General features: G+C 48.5%; 1 protein-coding gene across 1 annotated transcript in view; it reads left to right on the top strand.

Annotated features, from left to right (window-relative positions):
* GJA3 (gap junction protein alpha 3) overlaps positions 1 to 20,121 on the top strand; it is a 257,445-nt gene extending 237,324 nt beyond the window's left edge. Inside the window, exon 3 of the mRNA XM_086933470.1 lies at positions 18,321 to 20,121. Within this exon, the coding sequence (XP_086789596.1) occupies positions 18,338 to 19,639 (1,302 nt within the window). The 5' untranslated portion in view covers positions 18,321 to 18,337 and the 3' untranslated portion in view covers positions 19,640 to 20,121. The remainder of the gene's footprint in view (positions 1 to 18,320) is intronic.
* The last annotated feature ends 484 nt before the right edge of the window (positions 20,122 to 20,605 follow it).

The following is a 20,605-nucleotide window of genomic DNA, read 5'->3' on the forward strand; positions in this document are numbered from 1 at the left end:
GTGCACGTCAGGCTGCTGGGGAACAGGTGAGCAGTGAATCGTGTGCTCGAGGCTTTAAATCAGCGCAGCATTAGCAAGAAACGCCACCACTGCGGGCCCTGGAAGCTTCCGGAATGGCGCCTCTCAATATAGCCAGCACCAAGCTGCCTTGAAGGCGCTCCACTCACGCGCGCCCCCGCCCCCTTCGCCAGGTGCCGGTGCCCAGGGTTACGCCTGAAGTGCCCCTGACACCTATTCACCGCGTCCAATTAAAAGACCGCTGCTTCCTTCATCGCAGGCAATTATTTCCCCCCTTATTTTCAGGAACCATAGAATTGCAATCATTCCATTACTTTTATAGCGCTGCGCTGGTACTAGCCGCATAGGGTTTTATGAATGCAGCTAAATTATATATTCCCTCCTCCCCCTCGCTCTCTCTAGCTCTCAGTCTCTCCCACGCACCGCTGCCTCCCCCAGCTCTCTCTGACTCCCACTCACCCTCTCCTCTCCCCTCCTGACTCTAACTCTTGCTCATTCCACCGCCCACACGCGCTCACCGCCTCTCTGCCCCCAACCTGTCCACCTCCTCCAGCCCCTACTCCCACTCTTTCTCTATTATTGCGGTTTGCTCTAAACATGGCAGGAACTCAAAGCCACAAATCTTTAAACACAAATTCACCGACACACACAGACAAGTAAAATGCATGCACACACAACGACTTGTCACACACAGGAAATTATAAATACATACAGTCATACAGATGCTAACATGCAACCCACACCATGCACAGTTACCCCAATACGCAAACACACAAGCACAAACCCACACGTTCATGCAGTTACATTCATTACTGTTACATATATGACCGCACAAGCACTCACGCACATATGAGCTAAATCAGACATGTTTAATATAAAAAAAATAAAGCAAAGACAGACAGATACATGTAACAATCGACATAACGTGCACAAAAGCACTCACGCACAGACAACAAACGGAGACACAAACAGAGAAAACACAAAATACAGACATATGATTCCATAGATAAACGGCAACGGTTGCTGTTTATCTATGCTGCAACACACACATGCAACGGCAAGCAGACACGCAGCACACCTACACTACAGCACATCACAAAGTGTGTTATATTATGGCATGCTCTGAGCGTGTTTTTATAGTGCATTTCCACCCCAGCATCAATCTGCGCAACCATTCAACAACAACTGGTTCAAATATGTTCTCTCATTGTTTCATACTTTATTACAAATGTCACAAAAAGATGTTAATATTTCACTTCTGTTCTTGGATTTTCGTCACAATAAAATACACTGAACATAATCTTCACAAAAGTTATTTACAAAAGTTTAAACTATTGCCATTATAAATTAAAATCCCTTTTATTTAAGTATTAATTATTTAAAAAAATTAAAAGCCATTGTAATTTGTAATATTAATACAGCTAAGTCACGTAAATACAAAACATGTTGCATTACAAATGCTATAGGTGTCACATTTGCGAAAGTTATAACTATTGGCATTGTAAATGACAAAGCTATTAATTTAGCTATTTTCAAAACCAACACATAAATAAAAAAAATTGTCATTTACAAGACCAATAGCTCAAACTTTCCTAATGCGAGACCTATTGCATTGCAAATGCTTGTTTTAGTATGTTTGACCTACAGCATGAGTGTACTATGTGAGAGTTTATACTTAAGTGTTGTTAATGTAAGTGTTTGAATGTTATAGTAATGAAGGGGCAAATTATTTTTCACTAGAATATAGCATTTTTGTTGATAACATTACGTAAAATAAAAAGTTGTCTCAGGATGATATATATGGACAGTGTATTAGTAATCACCCATTAATCAATGACAAGAGTCTGTCGTCCCACATATATTCAGCATCCAGACTAGCTGAAAAAAAAGTTAACTAGCCAATCCCACTCCTGAATCCTCTGATCTCCATTCTATACTCCAGCCCGGATACTGGGATGTGGGTGTAGATCTTTGTCAAGATGTATATGTAAGACCCGTCACTTGCATATGTTGTGAAACACAACAATCTTGCACACCTCTGGGGAGTACTCTAATACCTCTTATACAGCCAAGACACCTGAATCGCGACCTAAGTACCCCAAAAGTATTTTCAATAACTGCTCATATACATATGTGTGCCTTACTGTATCTCTGTAGAGGTAGTTCAGTTGGACATATGTTAATGGGGAGACAAAGCATACACTTCATCATCTGTAATAAAATATATATGGATTTATACAAAAGGGAGCTGTATTCATAATGTAATACATCATGCATAAAACATTTAGTGGGTGTGAGGGTAATGTGTGTGTATTGTGTTGTTGTGATTAATAAGTATGTTTGAGATGCCACCCCCAGACGCAGATGTAACCTCAGTATGAGGTGTTGTCACAAGTCAAAGAAAACCCTAGCAACCAATTGATGTGCCAGAGATGACTGCCAGAAGATGTAGATGTTGTGTGTGCTTCCAGGAAAGGCAGTGTACACATCAGTGAAGCAGCCCACTGCATTGTAGACAGCTTGCACATTGATGGAGTGCCTGCGGTATCTATTGAGTAAAAGGTGTGCTGTTTGGTGAGGTGGCTTAAGTGCCACGTGGGTGCAGTCAATGCCACCTAGCACACGAGGGAAGTGGGCAAATATATAAAATTCCCTTACCACTCTTTGATTTGTCACCAGTGAGTGTGACATCGAGATAACCTTGTCCACTCTTCTGCTGATATATCTCAGTACCAGATGCAAGCATCAAGATTGGCTTGCCTGAGAGATGTCAACTTTTTCAGAACTGACACTCTGGAAAGATCCAGTGGTCATGAAATAGAGTACAGCCAGTATTTCGACAAAGGCAGGGATAGCGTAGGAGCAGGCTGTGGGTGAATCAAGCTCCTGCTCTCAGTATGCAACCATGTCTAGGATCACATCAGGTGAGAAGCGGTATATGGCAATGACTGCTTCACTGGACATGCCAAGGATGTTAATGCTTTGACTGTAAACTCTTCCTCCTCAAATACTTATTCCACAAAATTAGAGGCAAAACAACAAACATGTTCACCAACATAGTCACAGACGGAAACGTTATTTGGTATGTGAGTTCAGCTTATATGGTCAATTTAGCTGTGACTGATTGGTGTTGAAGTGTGTTTCACCTGTAGATGAGTGATGAAGTTCTGAATAATAACTACTTGCATTACCAAACGTGTTGCAAGCCTTGTTTTAATATTCAACAGCATCAACTTTGAAAAAAAAGTAGAATTTCACTATAAATATTAGCCTTTTAATACATTCAATAGAATTTGCTTTAAAAACAACCAAACATCCGGATGATGAAAAAACAGGGCAATAACCTTACAAAGAATTTATTAAAAACATTTCACAAATCAGGATCTTCAAAAACATTCCATGTGTTTACACATGCAGATTGACAAATGAGAGAGACAGTGTTGACCTACATGATAATACTCTACACAGCAGAAGTGAAGAGGGTCTCAAAAAATCCATCTGAATAAATTAAACTCTTCCTTTAAGAAAGGAACAGAAACACTGCAGAACATCCTACCCATTCCATGGGGGGCGTGGCTTGGACGCCGATCGGGATGGCGGCGTGAGCTCGCAGCTCCGCGCGGAATCCCGCTAATTCTCCTGTTTTCGGGACCCTAGGCGACCCGAAGACGACGTTCCTGCCCTCTGAAGTGTAAGGGGACAGCTGGGCGCAATCGGAGAGTCGCTGGAGGACTGCTGGCCCCGAGAAGATCGAGAGAAGAGGCGGCCGAGGTGTTGCCGAGGGTGAGAAGAAAATGGCGGCGAGGAGGTCGGACGGTCCCGAACTTCAGCCCGGAACCAAGTTGTCGCCGAGTGGCGAGAGATCCTGCACTTGGCTGCCCGAGGCACTAGGATTGGCGGCGCTGTGTCCTGAGACCAGGGGACGCTGACCTGATTCACCCAGGAGCTCGGGGACCCTCGTTGGCCACCGCCCTGAGACTCATCCTTCCCCCCTCAGGCCGGAGGGGGGTAACGGAACGGAGCCCGTCCACCTGGCCATTGTTCCTGAGAGCGTCGGCGGGGACATTGCGCTGCCTGGTGCCCGGAGACCGGCACGGAACCACGGGCATAATCGCAAAACGGGCGACTGGACCTGTGACGCAGCACCCTGGCATGGCGGCGATCGGAGGGCCGATGCCCGGGAGTCGCGAGGGGGACTCGGCGACATCAACTCGGCTGAGTGAGAGTCCCTCCCCGGAGCTTGATCAGGAACAGCGGCTGAACCGGCGTTTGGATGCCATCCTTGATGCGATCACCTCCACTAAGGAAGCATTGCACAATGACATTGCCCAAGTGGCCACGGGCTTGGGGCTGCTACGCGCGGATCACGCGAAGCTGGCAGACAGGGTCAAGGACCATGACCAGCTGTTGCTGGACCTGAAGCCATCGGTGGTGACCGCGGAGCACAGGATCACGGACATTTTGGCCCGACTGGACTCACTGGAGCGGAGGGCGGAGGATGCCGAAGGCCGCAATAGACGGAACAACGTGCGGGTCGTAGGCCTGCCGGAACGGATTGAGGGGGAGGATGCGGTGGCCTACATGGAGAACTGGTTCCGCACTGTGGTGGCACCGGAGGGGCTTACTCCTTTTTTCACTCTGGAGCGAGCTCACCGGGTGCCTGCTCGCCCGCCGGGGCTTGGCCGCCCCCCCCGCCCGATGGTGGTGCGGCTCCTCCACTACAAGGACCGGGATCTTCTCATCCAGCGGGCCAGGATGTCGGGCCCGTATGAGGTGGAGAACAGTAAGGTAACGATCTTCCCGGATTACACTCAAGCGGTCCAGAAGAACAGGGCATCGTTCCTCGCTGTGAAGAAGGAGCTCAGGGAGGAAGGCATCCAGTACTCCTTGCTCTACCCAGCCAAGCTGCGGATCATTATGGACGGCACTACGCACTTTTTCCAGACTCCGGACGAAGTTTGGCATGGCTCGAGTCATATAGAGCGGGGACGGACAGATCACACCAAAGTAGGCGAGACCAACCCAAGCAGCCCCGGGTGAGGCAGTCACAACGCATCAGATCCCGCAACAGGCGCCAGCGGGAGAAACGGGAGGCTCAAATGGCGGCGGAGAAGAGGGATGCGCTCGCAGCGACGGTGGCCATTACAGGGTCGCAACAGAACAGTGAACGGGCAGAAACGGACTCGGGAGGGGAAGGCAGCAGAACAGGAGAGGAACTTTCAGAGGCGGAAAGCTCGAAGGGGCCGATAGTGACCCCACAGACATCGGATGGTATTTTCTGCGGCTGAGATAGAACTGGGACTAGATCGGGACTTCATGGTAGGGTGATATCCTGTTGATGGAGGGCGGGTTGCCGGGAGGGGGAGCTGTGTGCTTTGGAGGGGATGAAGGTGCGGGGTGCGGGCTCCGCTAGCTGGGGTCGGCAGCGACTCACCCCCCTTGGGCCCTTAAGGTCGACTGTGGTGGAGACCACAGGGTAAGAGTGTGAGCAGTTGGTTCAAGGTTTGGATGGGGGCGGCCATTGGGTTCGAGTGCTCTGTCCTGGGGAGTGGGGTTTGGGAAGTGTTTCAGTTTTGGGAATGTTCGGGGGGGGCAACTGCAATGGGGGGGCCATGGACCTTTGTTATTTGATTCGGACTGTACGAAGTTGGAATGGGGACATTACCTAACTTGAAATGCCTAACGTGGAATGTCCGGGGGCTGCGGACCATGGTGAAACGACACAAAGTACATGCATATCTGGTACGCAGGGGGGTTCAGATTGCTATGCTCCAGGAGACTCATCTCACCAAAAAAGAGTGCGCTGCCTTGCAGAAAAGATGGCGGGCCAGGTGTTTGGCACCACTTACTCAGCGTATGCCAGGGGGGTGTTGATCTGGGTGAGGGCGGGGATACCCTTTCAAGTGCTGAACCAAGTAGTAGATCCGGATGGCAGGTTTGTGGCGGTGGAGGGGAGGTTATATGGACGGGATGTGGTTTTCTGCTGTGTCTACGCACCGAACACTGACCAAGGCCGATACTTTGATAGTCTCTCGGGGTCCTTGGCCTCTTTCCTGGCGGGTCCGATAGTGTTAGGGGGGGACTTCAACTCGATTACGGATGTTGCTCTGGATAGGTCCCATCCCCCCCTAGTAGACTCTCCGGTGCACAGGCTGGCCGCGCACAGGAAGGACTGGCAGGAACGATGGGGGTTGCTGGATGTCTGGAGGGAGCGGCACAGGGGAGCCAGGGATTACTCCTTTTATTCCGCTCTCCATGATCTACATGTCAGGATCGATTCGGTGCTTTGCGGGGGCTCCCTGGCCCCATTAATTACCCATGCGGAGTACCTGGCTAGGACTATATCCGATCATAACCCCCTATTGGTGCACATTCAGTGGCAGAGAGAGCGCTCAGTGATACCAACATGGCGGCTTCGGCCGGAGACGCTAGAGGACTCTGTGTTCAGCGATGCGGTTCGGCAAGGCATTGATAGTTATTTCGGAGTGAATGAGGGCACGGCTGCGAGTAGGTCTATTGAATGGGATGCAATGAAAGTGGTGGTGAGAGGGGTGTGTTTGGGTAGGTTCTCGAATGCTCGTACGACTGTGCTGAATGACCTAATGAAAGCGGAAGAAACTTTGAGGGACTTGGAGCGCCGCAGGCCGGCTAGGCCAGGTCTACAGGCCCAGTTGTTGGAGGCGAAGGAAGTGGTTGCCACCGAGACGGAACGTTTGAGGTGCTATGACTATAGGCAGTACATCCTCAGGGCACACGCAGAAAGGGACAAGGTGGGTACCCTCTTGGCCAGATTAGCTAACCCGGAACTTAGGGGCTGCCCGATTCTCAGCATTAATAATGCGCAGGGAGAGATGGTGTACTCCCAGGCAGAGGTATTGGAACGATTTAGGGGGTATTATGAGGAACTATACCGGAGTCAGCTGGGAGTGGGGGTTCAGGACATCGCGGAATACCTGGGGGAGAGGCAGCTCCCGGTCCTGGACGAGGAAGACGTGAGGGAGCTGGGTAGCCCGATCACGCTCACGGAAATACGGGTGGCCCTCAAACATATGGCCCGCAACAAGACGCCCGGGGTGGACGGACTGCCAATTGAATTCTATCAACAAAATGTGGACAGCTTGGCGCCCAGGCTGCTGGTGGTGTATACGGAAGCCTTCGAGACGGGGGCATTGCCTGGGTCCATGCAGGAGGCCTTGATTGTACCGCTCCTCAAGCCTGGCCGGTATGCCGCGGATGTGAGGTCTTATCGCCCGCTGTCCATGCTGACGGTGGATTATAAGATCCTGAGCCGAATCCTGGCCACCAGGCTGGCCCCGCATATGACGGGTCTGGTACACAGGGATCAGGCCGGGTTTATACCCACGAGGAGCACGGCGCTGAATATCCGCCGCCTGGTGGGAATAATGGACGCCATCTTGGACAGGGAGGGAGCACCGGCGGTTCTGTCTGTGGACATCGAGAAGGCCTTTGATAGCTTGGAATGGCCTTTCCTGGATGGAGTGCTAGAGAGGTTTGGCATGGGCGAGGGGTTTCGGAGGTGGACGAGGGTCTTATATACCTCGGCGACGGCGAGAGTACGATTGGGCGGCCTGGTGTCTGCGGCGTACCCAGTGGGCAGGGGAACACGACAGGGATGTTCTCTCTCCCCCCTATTGTTTGCCCTGGCGATGGAACCCTTGGCGGTCCATGCGAGGTCAGGTGACCGATACGCGGGGATAGTTAGTGGCGGGCAGTGGCATTATATATCGCTATACGCGGATGACTTGCTCCTGTACCTAGCTGACACCTCGGGGGCATTGGTTGGAGCGATGGACCTGCTGTCTGAGTTCGGCCGGCTGTCGGGCCTTAAGGTCAATTGGGCGAAGACTTGTGTGTTCCCGCTGCGAGCGGGATCGCCAGCCCCTAGCAGCGATTTGGGTGTAGTATGGGAACCCTCTTGCATCACCTATTTGGGTGTCCGCATTTACCACGCGGCTGCGGACCTATTGGAGGGCAACATTGGCCGCTGTGTCCGGGCGCTGCGGGGCAGCTTGTCTTTCTGGTCAACCCTCCCGCTGTCAGTCCTGGGCAGGATAGCACTGTTGAAAATGGTGGCGCTCCCCCGCTTCCTCTATTACTTCCGAACGCTGCCTGTCTGGATTCCCCAGGGGGTGTTTAGAGAACTGCGGTCAATGATAATTGGCTTTCTATGGGGGCATGGCCGCCGCAGAGTAGCCCTGAGCACGCTACTTCGCCCCAAGCTGGAAGGGGGCATGGCTGTGCCCGACCTCGAGCTGTATTATCTTGCAGCGCAGTTGCAGGTCCTTACACAGAACGTAGCCAGGGTGTTCCGGGGCCCGGAGGAGGACCGGGATCGGGGAATGCAACGCCACGTGCTGTCCTACATCATCATGCAGCAGCGGCTCGAGTTACGGGCCCTCACCATGGAAGAGCGGACGCTCCGGCTGTGCTGGCAACGGAGCCTTCGGAGAGCGGGGGCATCGCGGCCTTATGCCCCGGAGATCCCGATCGGGATGTTGACGGCATTGCCGCACGGAGGAGATTGGTCCCCGTTGCTGGATTGGGAGGAGGCGGGACTGCAGGTGGTGGGCGACTTGTACATAGATGGGGCATTGGCGCCGTTCGAAGTGCTCCGGGACCAGTTCGGGCTGCCTGCTGGGGGCTTTCTCCTACACGCGGCAGTAGTGGCTGCCATACAAAAGCACTGGAAAGAGGGGCTCCTGGAACCCACGACGACTATGGTGTGCCAATATGTGGTGATGGCGGCTGGTACGTTCAAAGCTGTCACGTGCCTCCATAATAGGATGCTGAACGAGGGGCTGGAACCACTCCAAGGGCTCAAGGCTAAATGGGAGGTGAGCGTCGGCCGACCCATACCGGATACGGCATGGGGTCACATCCTGCGACGCACGTGGAAGGGCACTAGAAACGCGCGTTTTCAGCAGGTGCATTTCTATGTGCTCCATAGGGCCTATTTAACTCCTGAGAAATTACAGCGGTACTTTCAGGTGCCGGATGCCTGTTGCCCGCGGTGTTCGTCCCAGGGAGCGGACATGGACCACTTGTTTTGGGGGTGCCCACAACTGGGGACCTATTGGGCGGAGGTAGGGGAACTTCTGAATGAAGTGACTGACAGGGAGGTGGAATTCGACATGGCGGCGTGCCTGTTGCTCTGGTTCCCGCATACTAAGCACACCAGGGTGACAAGCAAATTCATAGACCTGGGCCTGATATTGGCACAGAGGGAAATATCGTGGCATTGGAAGTCCAGGGGGGGACCCTCACTGCATAGATGGAAGAATGAGCTGCTGCGGTGGTCTGACTGCGAGAGTGTGCTCCGGATGAAGCAAGCTGTAAAGTTGGGGAATGAGAAGGCATTGGATGCGGCGCGTGCATGGGAGTTAGTGGTACAGGCTATGCGTGACTCTTTGGTAGAGGATGAGGATGGCGAGAACTAAGCCGCTGGACACCGCGGGGCGAACACAGAAGTATAGCACCACGCACTGTAGTGGACCCATCCAATTCGACAGGACGAGGCACACACCTTAGCAGTTGCCAGGGGAGGGGGGGCTTTGGGGGGGTTGGTTGTTGGGTGTTCGGGGAGGGCCGGAAGCCATTAGATGGTCGCTTGTTAGGGCCTTGGATCTACTGGGACGGTGGATACTATGTGGAGGGTAGAATGGCTGGGTAGAGCGGCCAGGTGTGACGACCCATGGCGCCTAGGGCAGGTCCCGACAAGGGCGACATCACTGACTATCACTGGGATGGCTGACGGGAAGGTTGTTGTGGGTGGGGGGGTAAAAGCAGATACGCAAAACGACCTTTCAACCAGGGTCCCTATGGGACGTGCACTGTGATGTGTTCCTCTTGAGCGATATAATATGCCGCCCGGCCTCCGGGATGCGGGCTGAATGGCTGTGTACGACTGGGAATTCTTATTGGACGGGGGGATTTCACAAGTGTACTGGCTGATTAATTGTATCCTGTGGTCTATAACTCTGCAATAAAAATATATTTAAAAAAAAAAAAAAAACATCCTACCCATTCCATGTGCATACAGACTCCATGTAGAAGCATCTATTGATTAACTGTACCAAATATTGGTCAGAGGTCAAGCTGAATCTAAAGTAAGGTATCATATAAATGTAGTGGTGCACCCAAATTTAGAACAATATCGAAAAGAACAAAGTCCAATTAGATCATTCACTTTGTTGTGTTTCTTCCTTAAGTGTATATACTCTTGTGTTTTTATATTCCACATGTTACAGCCTCAGCCAATGCGTTTTGTTTCTCAAGGGCAGCGATTTCAAGATAAAAGCTGTGTGCCTAGACCTCATATCCTGGATCTGAGGTCTAGGCACATGACTTTTATCCCAAAATTTCCCACTGAGGAATTGGACTCTGGGATTGAAAATACTATAGGGGCTTTAATTGCTGCTGCCCTTGGGAAACTTAATTGATCTTTATCAATAGAATCTGAATGCCCTGAAGAAGTGCACTGCTGTGGGCGAATCGCACAGGCTGAGGCTGTAACATTTTGAAAAATTGAAAGTACAAGTGTATTTTGGAATATAAAAATAAAAAATAAACACAGCAAATTGGATGATCTAAATTGACTTTGCTCTTTTCGATATTGGTCTAATTTTGGATGCACCATTACATTTATATAATTTTGAGGTCTGCATGGCAGAGGTATCCAAGAGTGTTGGATACTAATAGAGTGTGCACTGTGTATGTATATATTTGTGGGGCTACATGAGAAATAAGGGGGGAGGTGCGATTCATTGTACCTGCACTTGTTGCATTTGTTAAGCTAATTCAGAAGTAGGTATTATTGAACAAATTACTTACCTTCAGTAAAAGATTATTTGGTAGTGACTATCATGCTGCAGATTCCTTACCTTATAATTATCCCCAAGCGTCAGACTGGGTCTGGAAACTTTTCAAGCAGTACCTCTGTGGGCCAGTAGGTGGCGCTATTCGGCTCAACGTCGGTAAGCGTCTATGCCGAAAGTGACATGCACGGAGCCTATATAGGCACCACCCCAGCCATCAGTTCGTTTTCGCGACCTTCCTACGCCAGAACCGCAGAGCAACATAGGTTGATGATGTACTTGTGTGCAGCACTAATGACCTGATAAGAGTGCCCTGTGTCGGGAAATCCGTTCGTGGGGAGGATGGAAGGGTCAGGAAGGAATATGCGGCTAGAAAGTGTCTCTTCCAGGTAAGGCATAATCGAAGGTAAGTAATACCCCTCCGGAGGTGGCTCTGAGAGTAAATTTAGACCAAGAAGTCCCGGACGACAGGACAGGCAAAGTGGACGTCATGACAGCCCTGACTGTCCAAGCAGTAGTGTTTGGTGAACATGTACAGAGATCCCCATGTTGCCCCCTGACAGATGTGCAGGGCAGGGACTCCATGAGCTAAGACAGTGGTTGCAGCCCTGGCACTAGTGAAATGTTCACACAAGCCCTCAGGGGGTTGCTTCTTGGCCAATATGATTGTCCATTTCTTCACAGCTTTTCCTTCCTGCTCCCTGAAGTACCCAAGGATAAGTTGGTCCTCCATCCGGAACTCTCTGGTACGATCAATGTAGAATGCCAACGCTCTTTTTGGGTCCAGTTGGTGAAGTCTCTCCTCTTCTTTGGAAGGGTGAGTCGGGGCAAACAAGGTAGGCAAGGTGATATGTTGGTCAACATGAAACGGTGTCACCACTTTTGAGAGAAAAGAGGCAAGGGTTCGCAGAAGCAGTTTGTCAGGATAGAATGTTGTGTACGAAGGGTGCGAGGAAAGTGCTTGTAGCTCACTGGCACTCATGGCTGATGTTATGGCCTCCAGAAAAGCCATTTTGATGGTGAATAAACAAAGTGAACAATTGCATAGAGGCTCGAACGGCGTACACATTATAAATTTCTTGAGGTCCCATTAGGGCATAATAAACGGTTATGGTGGAAACAGATGTTGGAGTTTCCTTAGGAAATGAGTCAAATGGGTTACTTAAACAAAGAAGTTTGGTCCTGCAACCACAAGAAAGCCAAAATGGCTGACCAGTAACCTTTAACAGTGCCCAAACCAGAGCCCTGCAGGGCCAGAGAAAAATGAACAGTAAAACCTGCAGAAAGAAGGTCAATGTTCTTGGATACGCACCATGTCACATATCTATCCAAACGCAGGTGTAGACCGTCTTGATGGAGGGACGCCTGGCTGCAAAAAATAACATTGCAGACTTTTGGAGGAAGGTCAAAAGCTGTCAACTGTTGCTGCTCAATCTCATAGCATGAAGGTGGAGCATGTGCAAGTTCAGATGCAACACCCTTCACTACTGCTGCAAAAGAAGATCCTCTCAAAGAGGCAGCTTGAAGGGAGGACTGATGTTCATGCTAAGGAGTTTGTGATACCAAACTCTCTGTATACAATCTGGCACCACAAGAATGACTTGAGACAGGTCCTTCCTGATCTTCTTGAGAACCCTAGGCAAAGTAGAATAGCGTAAAGGCGTGTAGGAGGCCTGAGCTCCACTCGAGACAAAAAGTGTCTCTGAACAAGAGTCCCCTTGGAAACTCCAGTGCACAGAATTGCTGACATTGTGTGCTTTCTTTGGTAATGAACAGACCTAACCAAGGTTCTCCCCAGTCTTGGAAGAGACCTTGCACCACCTCTGGATGAAGACACCATTCCTGATTCGCTATGCATCGACGGCTGAGTTCATACGTTCAGAGAGCCAACTAGGTGTTATACCATCAGGAAAATGCCCTGATGTTCCAACCATGTCCAGAGATGCAGGGCCTCTTGACATAGGGTCCACGATCCCACCGGCCCCGTTTGTTGAAATACCACATGGCAGTGGTGTTGTGAGCCTTCTCTTGATAGAAGGAAGAAAGGCTTTCAATGCTAGTTGGATTGCTCTCAGCTCCAGGTTTATGTGAAGCTGAAAATCTGCCAGAGACTGGAGGCCTCTGGTCTTCACCTCTCCTAGATGGCCACACCAGCCCAGGAGTGACACTTCCATCTCTATAGTTAGCTCTGGCTGGGAAAGGAGGGATTTGCTTCTCACTCAATCGAAGTTCGTCTGCCACCACTGCAGATCTTTTGCAATTCCCTTCAAAATCTGGACCAGGTTGGGGAGATTCCCCTGATGCTATGCTCACTGGATTTCAGGTCCCACTGCAGAGCCTGCATATTCCAACGGGCATGTATCACCAGCAAGATGCAGCATGAGGCCCAACAGCCTAAGAGTTAGTCTCACCGAAATCCAGGATAGAGGTTGAAACATCAGAATCATAGCCTGAACATTCTGGACTAACAGTTTGGTGGGAGGTTAGGCCAGAAACTGCACTGTGTCCAGAATTTCTCTGATGAAAGTGCGCATCTGGGAGGGAGTCAAGTGTGACTTTGACACGTTATAGTGGACCCAAGCTACTGTAGGAGATTTGCCGTAGTCTGGAAGTCGGAGAAGGCTGCCTGGGGTGAGCCCGTTTGACAACCAGTCATCGAAGGAAGGAAACACTGGAACCTCTGACCTCTGCAGATGTGCTGCAGCTTCCGCTATCACCTTGGTGAACACCTGAGGGCCGCTGGTAAAGCTGAAAGGGAGCACAGAAAACTGATAATTCTTGTGATTCACCATGAACTACTGGTAGCAGGCGACATGTAAGTAAGCATCCTGCTAGTCCAAAACTGCCATGCAATCTCCTGTATTATTGGCAGACGTGACCTGAGCGACTATGAGCATTTTGAGCTTCTCCTTCTTCAGGAAGAAGTTGAGAAGGTGAAATTCTCGAATGCGGAAGTGTCCTCCTTCCTTTTTGTGCACCAGAAAGTAGCGAGAATATCATCCACAACTTACTTCTGATGCTAGGATCCTCTGATGGCTCCTCTGGTCATAAGGGCCTGTACTTCCTGACAACATAGGAAGAGGTGGTCCTCCATCAGCTGGTCATAAGAAGTTGACATGGTTGTCGAGGTTTCCAAGAAGGGATTGGTGTAACCCTGCTGGATGATCTAGAGTACCAACTTGTCCCATGTAAAGGACTGCAGTAAGACAGGTGATGGAGTATCCTGCAACCGACTGGGTGGCCGTGACGACCTAAGGGCAAGCTAAAGGGGTTTGGAGGCTGTGGCTGCTGGGACAGTGACAGACTAGGCGGACCTCTGGCTGGTGGTCCCACATTTGTGGGAAACTTGTTCACGGCTACAAAAATTCTGGTAAGCGTGTTGGCATTGGTGGCTGTGCATAAAGTGAAGAGGTTGATAACCCCTACCATAGTGACAGAAGGGGCGAGGTAGAGTGGGGTTGACTGGGGGTGATGGAGAGGCCCAAGGACCTGGCAGTGGCCCGGTTGTCCTTTAAGTGCTCCAGCACTGAGTCTGCTTTTTCACCAAAGAGGCGGGAGCCATCAACGGGCATGTAGATAAGGGAAGCTTGGACATCCCCCAAAAGTCAGTGGTTTTCAAACAGACATGGTGTCTTAGTCCCACCGACAATGCCATTGCTATACATAGTGAGTCGATCATGTCCAGTCCCCAGCAAAAGGTGATCTTTGCTATGTCTCTGCCATCTGCAATTGCCTGACACAGTATGAACTGGGCCTCCTCCAAGACCATAGGCAGCACTAGCATACCCAATCCTAAACAGTGTGGGTGTATTGGTCCAAAAGGCAGTGTTCACTAACCTCAGTGCTAAGCTTGCGGAAGAGAACCTCCTCTTGCCATAGATGCCCAGCCTTTCGGATTCCCTTTCCAGTGGAGTGGATGGGAATGTGGCAAGGTTGACCACAGAGGTAGAGGCTTGGGTCACCAAGTTCTCCAGGGTGGGATGATGGGTGAGATAACTGGGATTACAAAGAGAGGGAGATGGTAGTGGGCAATAGGCCTGTGCACAGGAGCCCCTGTTCAGGCCTTGGACCAGATCCTAAGCGGGATGTCTGTAAAGACTTCATTGAATGGGACGAGATGTTCAAAGGGGAAGACTCCAAGTAGATGCACCTTTGTCAAGACATTAGTTTTGACCGCCACTGAGGGCAGCTGAAGGTCCAGGACCGCAGCTGCACTTCTATCAACCATCACAAAAAAAGTCCCTGCCTCCATATGCAAGGAACAAGAAAAATGGAAAAAGGAGGAACAGATCTACACTGTTTTTTTCAAATAGGAGACAATCAATTCGCCTATTGCTATGACCTAAGTTCAATGTTAAATTAATCAAACATTCTAGACATCATCACTCGCACAAGGGGACATGATTACACATTTTATACTTTGTAATCAACATAAATTATTTTGATCTAATTTCTTATTCTCTTTTTTCTTTAAACAAGCAAAATGTTTTAAAAGCACTTTATGCACCATATACCAATATATACATACCTATATACACACCTATATACAACGGTCAACAACATAAACACTTTTGACAAAAATCAAAAAAATGACAGAAAACAAGCAACTTTTTCCTTTCACCCTAAAGAAATATTGCAGCAAAGGCTGAGTGCCCTCCTATTAACTCTAGGGGGTAAACTAGGAGGTAGTCGGACACCACTGGTTCAATGCACACATTTACAGAACCTAAATCAAAAAGTGTGTCACAAGGCATTAATTTCCAAAATCAATTTCAACACCAGGACTCCTCTATATGGAAAGTGTTGACGCGGTGGCGTTTCGGCCTTCCAGTAAATCTGGCCTCTTCAGGACAGGGCGATAAAGAACACAAACAGCTCAATCCGGCAGCAGCAGGTAACTGGTCACTAAAGGGACACCAACTACTTCTTATACAAAGCTGGCTTTGGTGTGTTTTCATTCGCATCTCAATCTCTTTCCTTAACAGGGTCCACAAGGTCACTCAACTCAGTGTGTATCTCCTCTATTCACCAACGCACGGAGCCGCCATCATGGTCGGAATCACCTCCATAGTCACAGTGGGACAAAAACCAAGCCAGTATCTAGTGTAGTCCAAACCATTAGCATCTGCCAGTTGCTCATACCTGTTGTTCTCAGGTTCATCAAGGGGGTTAGGGTAGCCAAAATGGTCCTGAGATGCCTCCCAGTAGTATCCTTCTCCTGGTCTATCAAAGGGAAAAGGCACTACCACCGACTCGGAGAGCATTGTGTCAGCTGGAGCTGGAGTCATCATTGTGTCATGTCGATCTGGCTCCATACTGCAGAAGGTTGCGTCCTCATGGGCAGAGCCACTCCGGATCTGAGACCAGATCCAAGGTGCCCAACTTGCACCTAGGGCGAACCCGCAGGTGGGAATCCAGTGAGGAATACCTCCAGACCCAGGAGGCCCAAGGTTCTCTGGAGGAATAGATGTGTCCATATATGAGATGAATGGTCTCATAGAACTCTCTGAGTTGGGTGGGGTTTCCGGGTCTGGGAAGATCCGGGAGGCATGGGGAAGACTCAGGTACAGGCTCCCCAGTGGAAGTATTGGAGTGAGGCCTCGACTTGTGTCGTCATTACCGTGCCTCGTCCTAGGAATTGGATCAGCGCGGTGTAGTCTAAGACTGTTCCAGCTTCTTGGAGTTTTTCTCTTCGTGGGACTTACCAGCAAAGACGTTGACCATGATGTTGAGCGTCTACAGTGGGTCCCTGAGTGGTCCTAGGACCTTCCACATGACAGGGATCTTCATCATCGCAGGATCATCTGACGTTGGATTTATTTTCTAGGGGACATCCCTAGCACACCAGGAGACAAAGTCTCACAAATAGGTTGGAGAAAATGTTGAGACAAAGTCAGTCAAAACGTAACTAGAGGTAGCTCTCTCCGGACCTGCGCTGGCTAACATGGAAAGAAAAGAGCTGGTGTCAGCGCGTTGGGGTGGCAACTATATATGCACCACGCACATCATTTCTGCCACACACGACACAGACACTAGGCCAAAAGTCAATCCCTATCGACAGGCAGAGGAACTGCTCGAAAAATTTCCAGATTCAGTCTGACGCCTGAGGATAATTATAAGATAAGGAATCTATTATTAGAAGACTATCAGATAAGCAAGGTTGCTTCCTCCATTCTACTATTCAACCAAAACCCAGAATGGAAGCTTTGAAGAAGGTTATGTTTGCTGATGTCCTTTTGTAGTTGGATGCATACCATGTTATTGTTTGTAGCTTTGTTTTTACTATTAAAATGAAGCTTGACCCTCCTCGTGTTGTAATACAACTCTGTGTGTACCCAGAGGGGTATTGGTTATGCTTGTACTGATTTGGCAAGCAGTTACTATACGTTTTGATGTGCACTTACTTGATATGGGATCCTCATGAAATGCCGAATGTTAGAAGAGGATATGATATTCATTAACGTAAATTAATCAATTTCTCTGAAAGAAGAACAAATCAGCATATCACGAAGAGGTTATGAGATTTGTTAGCTATAAGTTAAGATTTGATGATGGCAACTTCGCATCCGAAGCTATTTCTTAAGAATATAAAATATGTGAAGGTGGGAGGGAACTGGATAATGGTCCGAGTGTACCAAAGATGGGGCCTGGGTTATTTGTCTCAAGGGACCTCTGGGCTTTGAATTTGTTAGCATTTGTGTCTGTAGCCGATGTTAATTTTATTTTTGGGACTTTCAGTCTGTTCATACCATCACGATTTTGTGAGAGTCTAACTTTTTTCTCCAAATCCCTATTCCGTTACTAGTGGATAAAGATTGTCAGTATAATGGTTTGGAATGTTTATGACTTTTCACCCTTTTTGGTGTTTGTGCTGTTTCTGATGAGCTTACTACCGAACAGACGTTTTCAACCAAATTTTAGATGAACACTTAGCAGTTCCAAGGGGACAGGTTTGTTAATGGTCTTCATGAGATTTGCGTTTGTTTAATTTAAGAGAGGGATTGAAGATCCATAGAGCTCAGAACATCAATGATCATATTGTGGACGGTTTTGTGGTTAGGTCAATCTGGATTATTTGGGGTTCAGCCATTCAGTAGACCTTCTGCACTATAAATGCTAGGCAAGTACCTCAAGTTATATCTCAAAATGAGGGACACTCTTCCCTTGGGCACTGCACATGGCAGTGTCATGTGCACAGACAGCCTAACTTCAAAAATATCCAGTGTCACTAGAGGAGCACGGTATTACTTACTCCTCACACTAATAATTACACTGTAATGATATGCCTTTGTACTGAGTTTAACAATGGGATATTATTGGCACATATATGCTAGGCATACACTAACAGTTTGAAATATCTGTTTGAGGATAATGTGATGCATGTTTACAGAGCTACTGTAAGAGTCTTAATGTATTGTTTTATGTATTAATTTCTCACTCTTTCTTGTGTCCTTATTTATATTTTAGACTAGTCTCCAGAAATAATGGGTGACTGGAGCTTTCTGGGGAGGCTATTGGAGAATGCACAAGAACACTCGACAGTTATTGGCAAGGTTTGGCTGACCGTACTTTTTATATTCAGGATTCTGGTCCTAGGAGCTGCAGCAGAAGAAGTTTGGGGAGATGAACAGTCGGACTTTACTTGCAACACTCAACAACCTGGTTGTGAAAATGTTTGTTATGACAAAGCCTTTCCCATCTCCCATATTCGTTTTTGGGTACTTCAGATTATCTTTGTATCAACTCCCACTCTTATTTACTTGGGCCATGTTCTACACATTGTTCGAATGGAAGAGAAGAAAAAAGAAAAGGAGGAAGAACTCAGGAAATGCATGAAAGACAGCGAGGAAAAAGAGCTTCTCTCAAAACAGGGAGGTGAAAAAAAAGAAAAGCCTCCTATTAGAGATGAAAGAGGAAAAATCAGGATAGGAGGAGCCCTCTTACGCACTTACGTTTTTAATATAATTTTCAAAACTTTGTTTGAAGTTGGTTTTATTGTAGGACAGTACTTCCTTTATGGTTTTGAGTTAAAGCCCCTGTATAGGTGTAACAGGTGGCCATGCCCGAATATTGTGGACTGTTTTATCTCCAGGCCTACTGAAAAGACAATATTTATTATATTCATGCTTGTAGTGGCTTGTGTGTCTCTTTTGCTCAACATGTTAGAGATTTATCACCTAGGGTGGAAAAAGCTCAAGCAGGGCATGACTAACCAGTACATCCCTGACCAGGCCTTTAATAATAGCGCACCAGTGTCACCACCCCCTCGAGTTGCTCATCTGGCCATGGGATATCCACCCTACTATACCGAGACCTCTTGCTCCCCTGCAGCTGTGCCTTCTGCTATGATACACCCAGCATTCTCCAGAGCTCCTCCACCAGATTTCAAAAGGTTGCCACTTGTGGAGAAGCATCTCCAAACTTCCTATTATGGTGGCTGTGGTCACCACCAAGCACTGGAAGCTGAGCAGAACTGGGTTAACATGGCAGCTGAGAAACAAACACGGGAGAGAAAACCTGGTTCTACATACACCACAAGCACCTCTTCAGTCAGTGCCTCTACTAATGCCTTCAGCAGCTTGCGAAAAGAAAGCAGTGGCCTGACCATGGGGATTGTCAGCAGTGGGAGCAGCAGCAGTCTGAGTGGGAAGTTAGAGATGGAAAATGGACCAGTGACCACTAAGGTGGAGATGCATGAGCCGCCGGTCCTCTTAGATACACGGCGATTAAGCAGGGCAAGCAAATCCGGTGGCAGTAGAGCACGGTCAGATGATTTGGCAGTATAGCTTATGATCCTGTGGCGGCCAGTTATTTTAAAAGAAGAAACACTATGGGAATACAGGAAAACACAATTTAAACTGAAAATTGAAAAGAAGATGGCATGTCAGGGAATATGTGGGAGATCAGTTTTAGAAATGTTAACTTTGCTGTTCTAACACCTAGTGAGTTTTATAGGACAGCACACTATTCAGACTGATTTGACCATTCAGGAGCACTTACTCAGAGGGCTAGCAGCATGTAAGTACTATTGCAATAAATAAAGTGTCATACAAAGAAATGTACCACCAATGTTTAAAAATGTTCGCTTGTTGACAGTGTGGCACATCTGAATAGTTGTGACAGGCAACATGTGGCATGGACTAATAAGATAAACAAGGAGTCAGTTATTCATTTAAAGTTAAGCAATGTTGCATACTGTGATATTGAAGAAGAATGAATGAATGAATGAAAGAAAATTTATACCGCGCAACTAAAACCCGAAGGCATCAAGGCGCCTATAAAATAAATCTTAAAAGGCAGAGGCAAAACTACGGGTATGCTTTGGCAAAAAATCGTGACTTCAAAGCTTTCCTAAAGGACTGAAGAGTGGGAAGGGCCTTAATTTCAACTGGAAGAGCATTCCACATCTTAGGTGCCACTGTGGAAAAAGCTCTGCCACCCCATTTGGCTCTGTGAATGCGAGGTACAGATAACAAAATTTGTTCGCAGAGCGCAGATTCCTCGAGGGGCAATAGGGGCCCAAAAGAGCCCCAAACCCCACTGACCTATTTCTCGCTAAGGCGCCAAAGGTAAGGGACAGGATTTTAAAAGAAATCCTGTCCTCCACAGGTAGCCAATGCAATGCCTTCCTAGCGGAAGTGGCCGATGCACGTTTGGGAAGGTCCAGCACAAACTTAGCTGCCGCATTTTGGACCAGTTGAAGGCGCTGCAGCAGCCCCCTACTGAGACCTGCATACAGCGCATTACAGTAG

This window comes from Lissotriton vulgaris, chromosome 8, assembly GCF_964263255.1.
Source record: "Lissotriton vulgaris chromosome 8, aLisVul1.2, whole genome shotgun sequence".
In the NCBI taxonomy this organism is placed as follows: Eukaryota; Metazoa; Chordata; class Amphibia; order Caudata; family Salamandridae; genus Lissotriton; species Lissotriton vulgaris.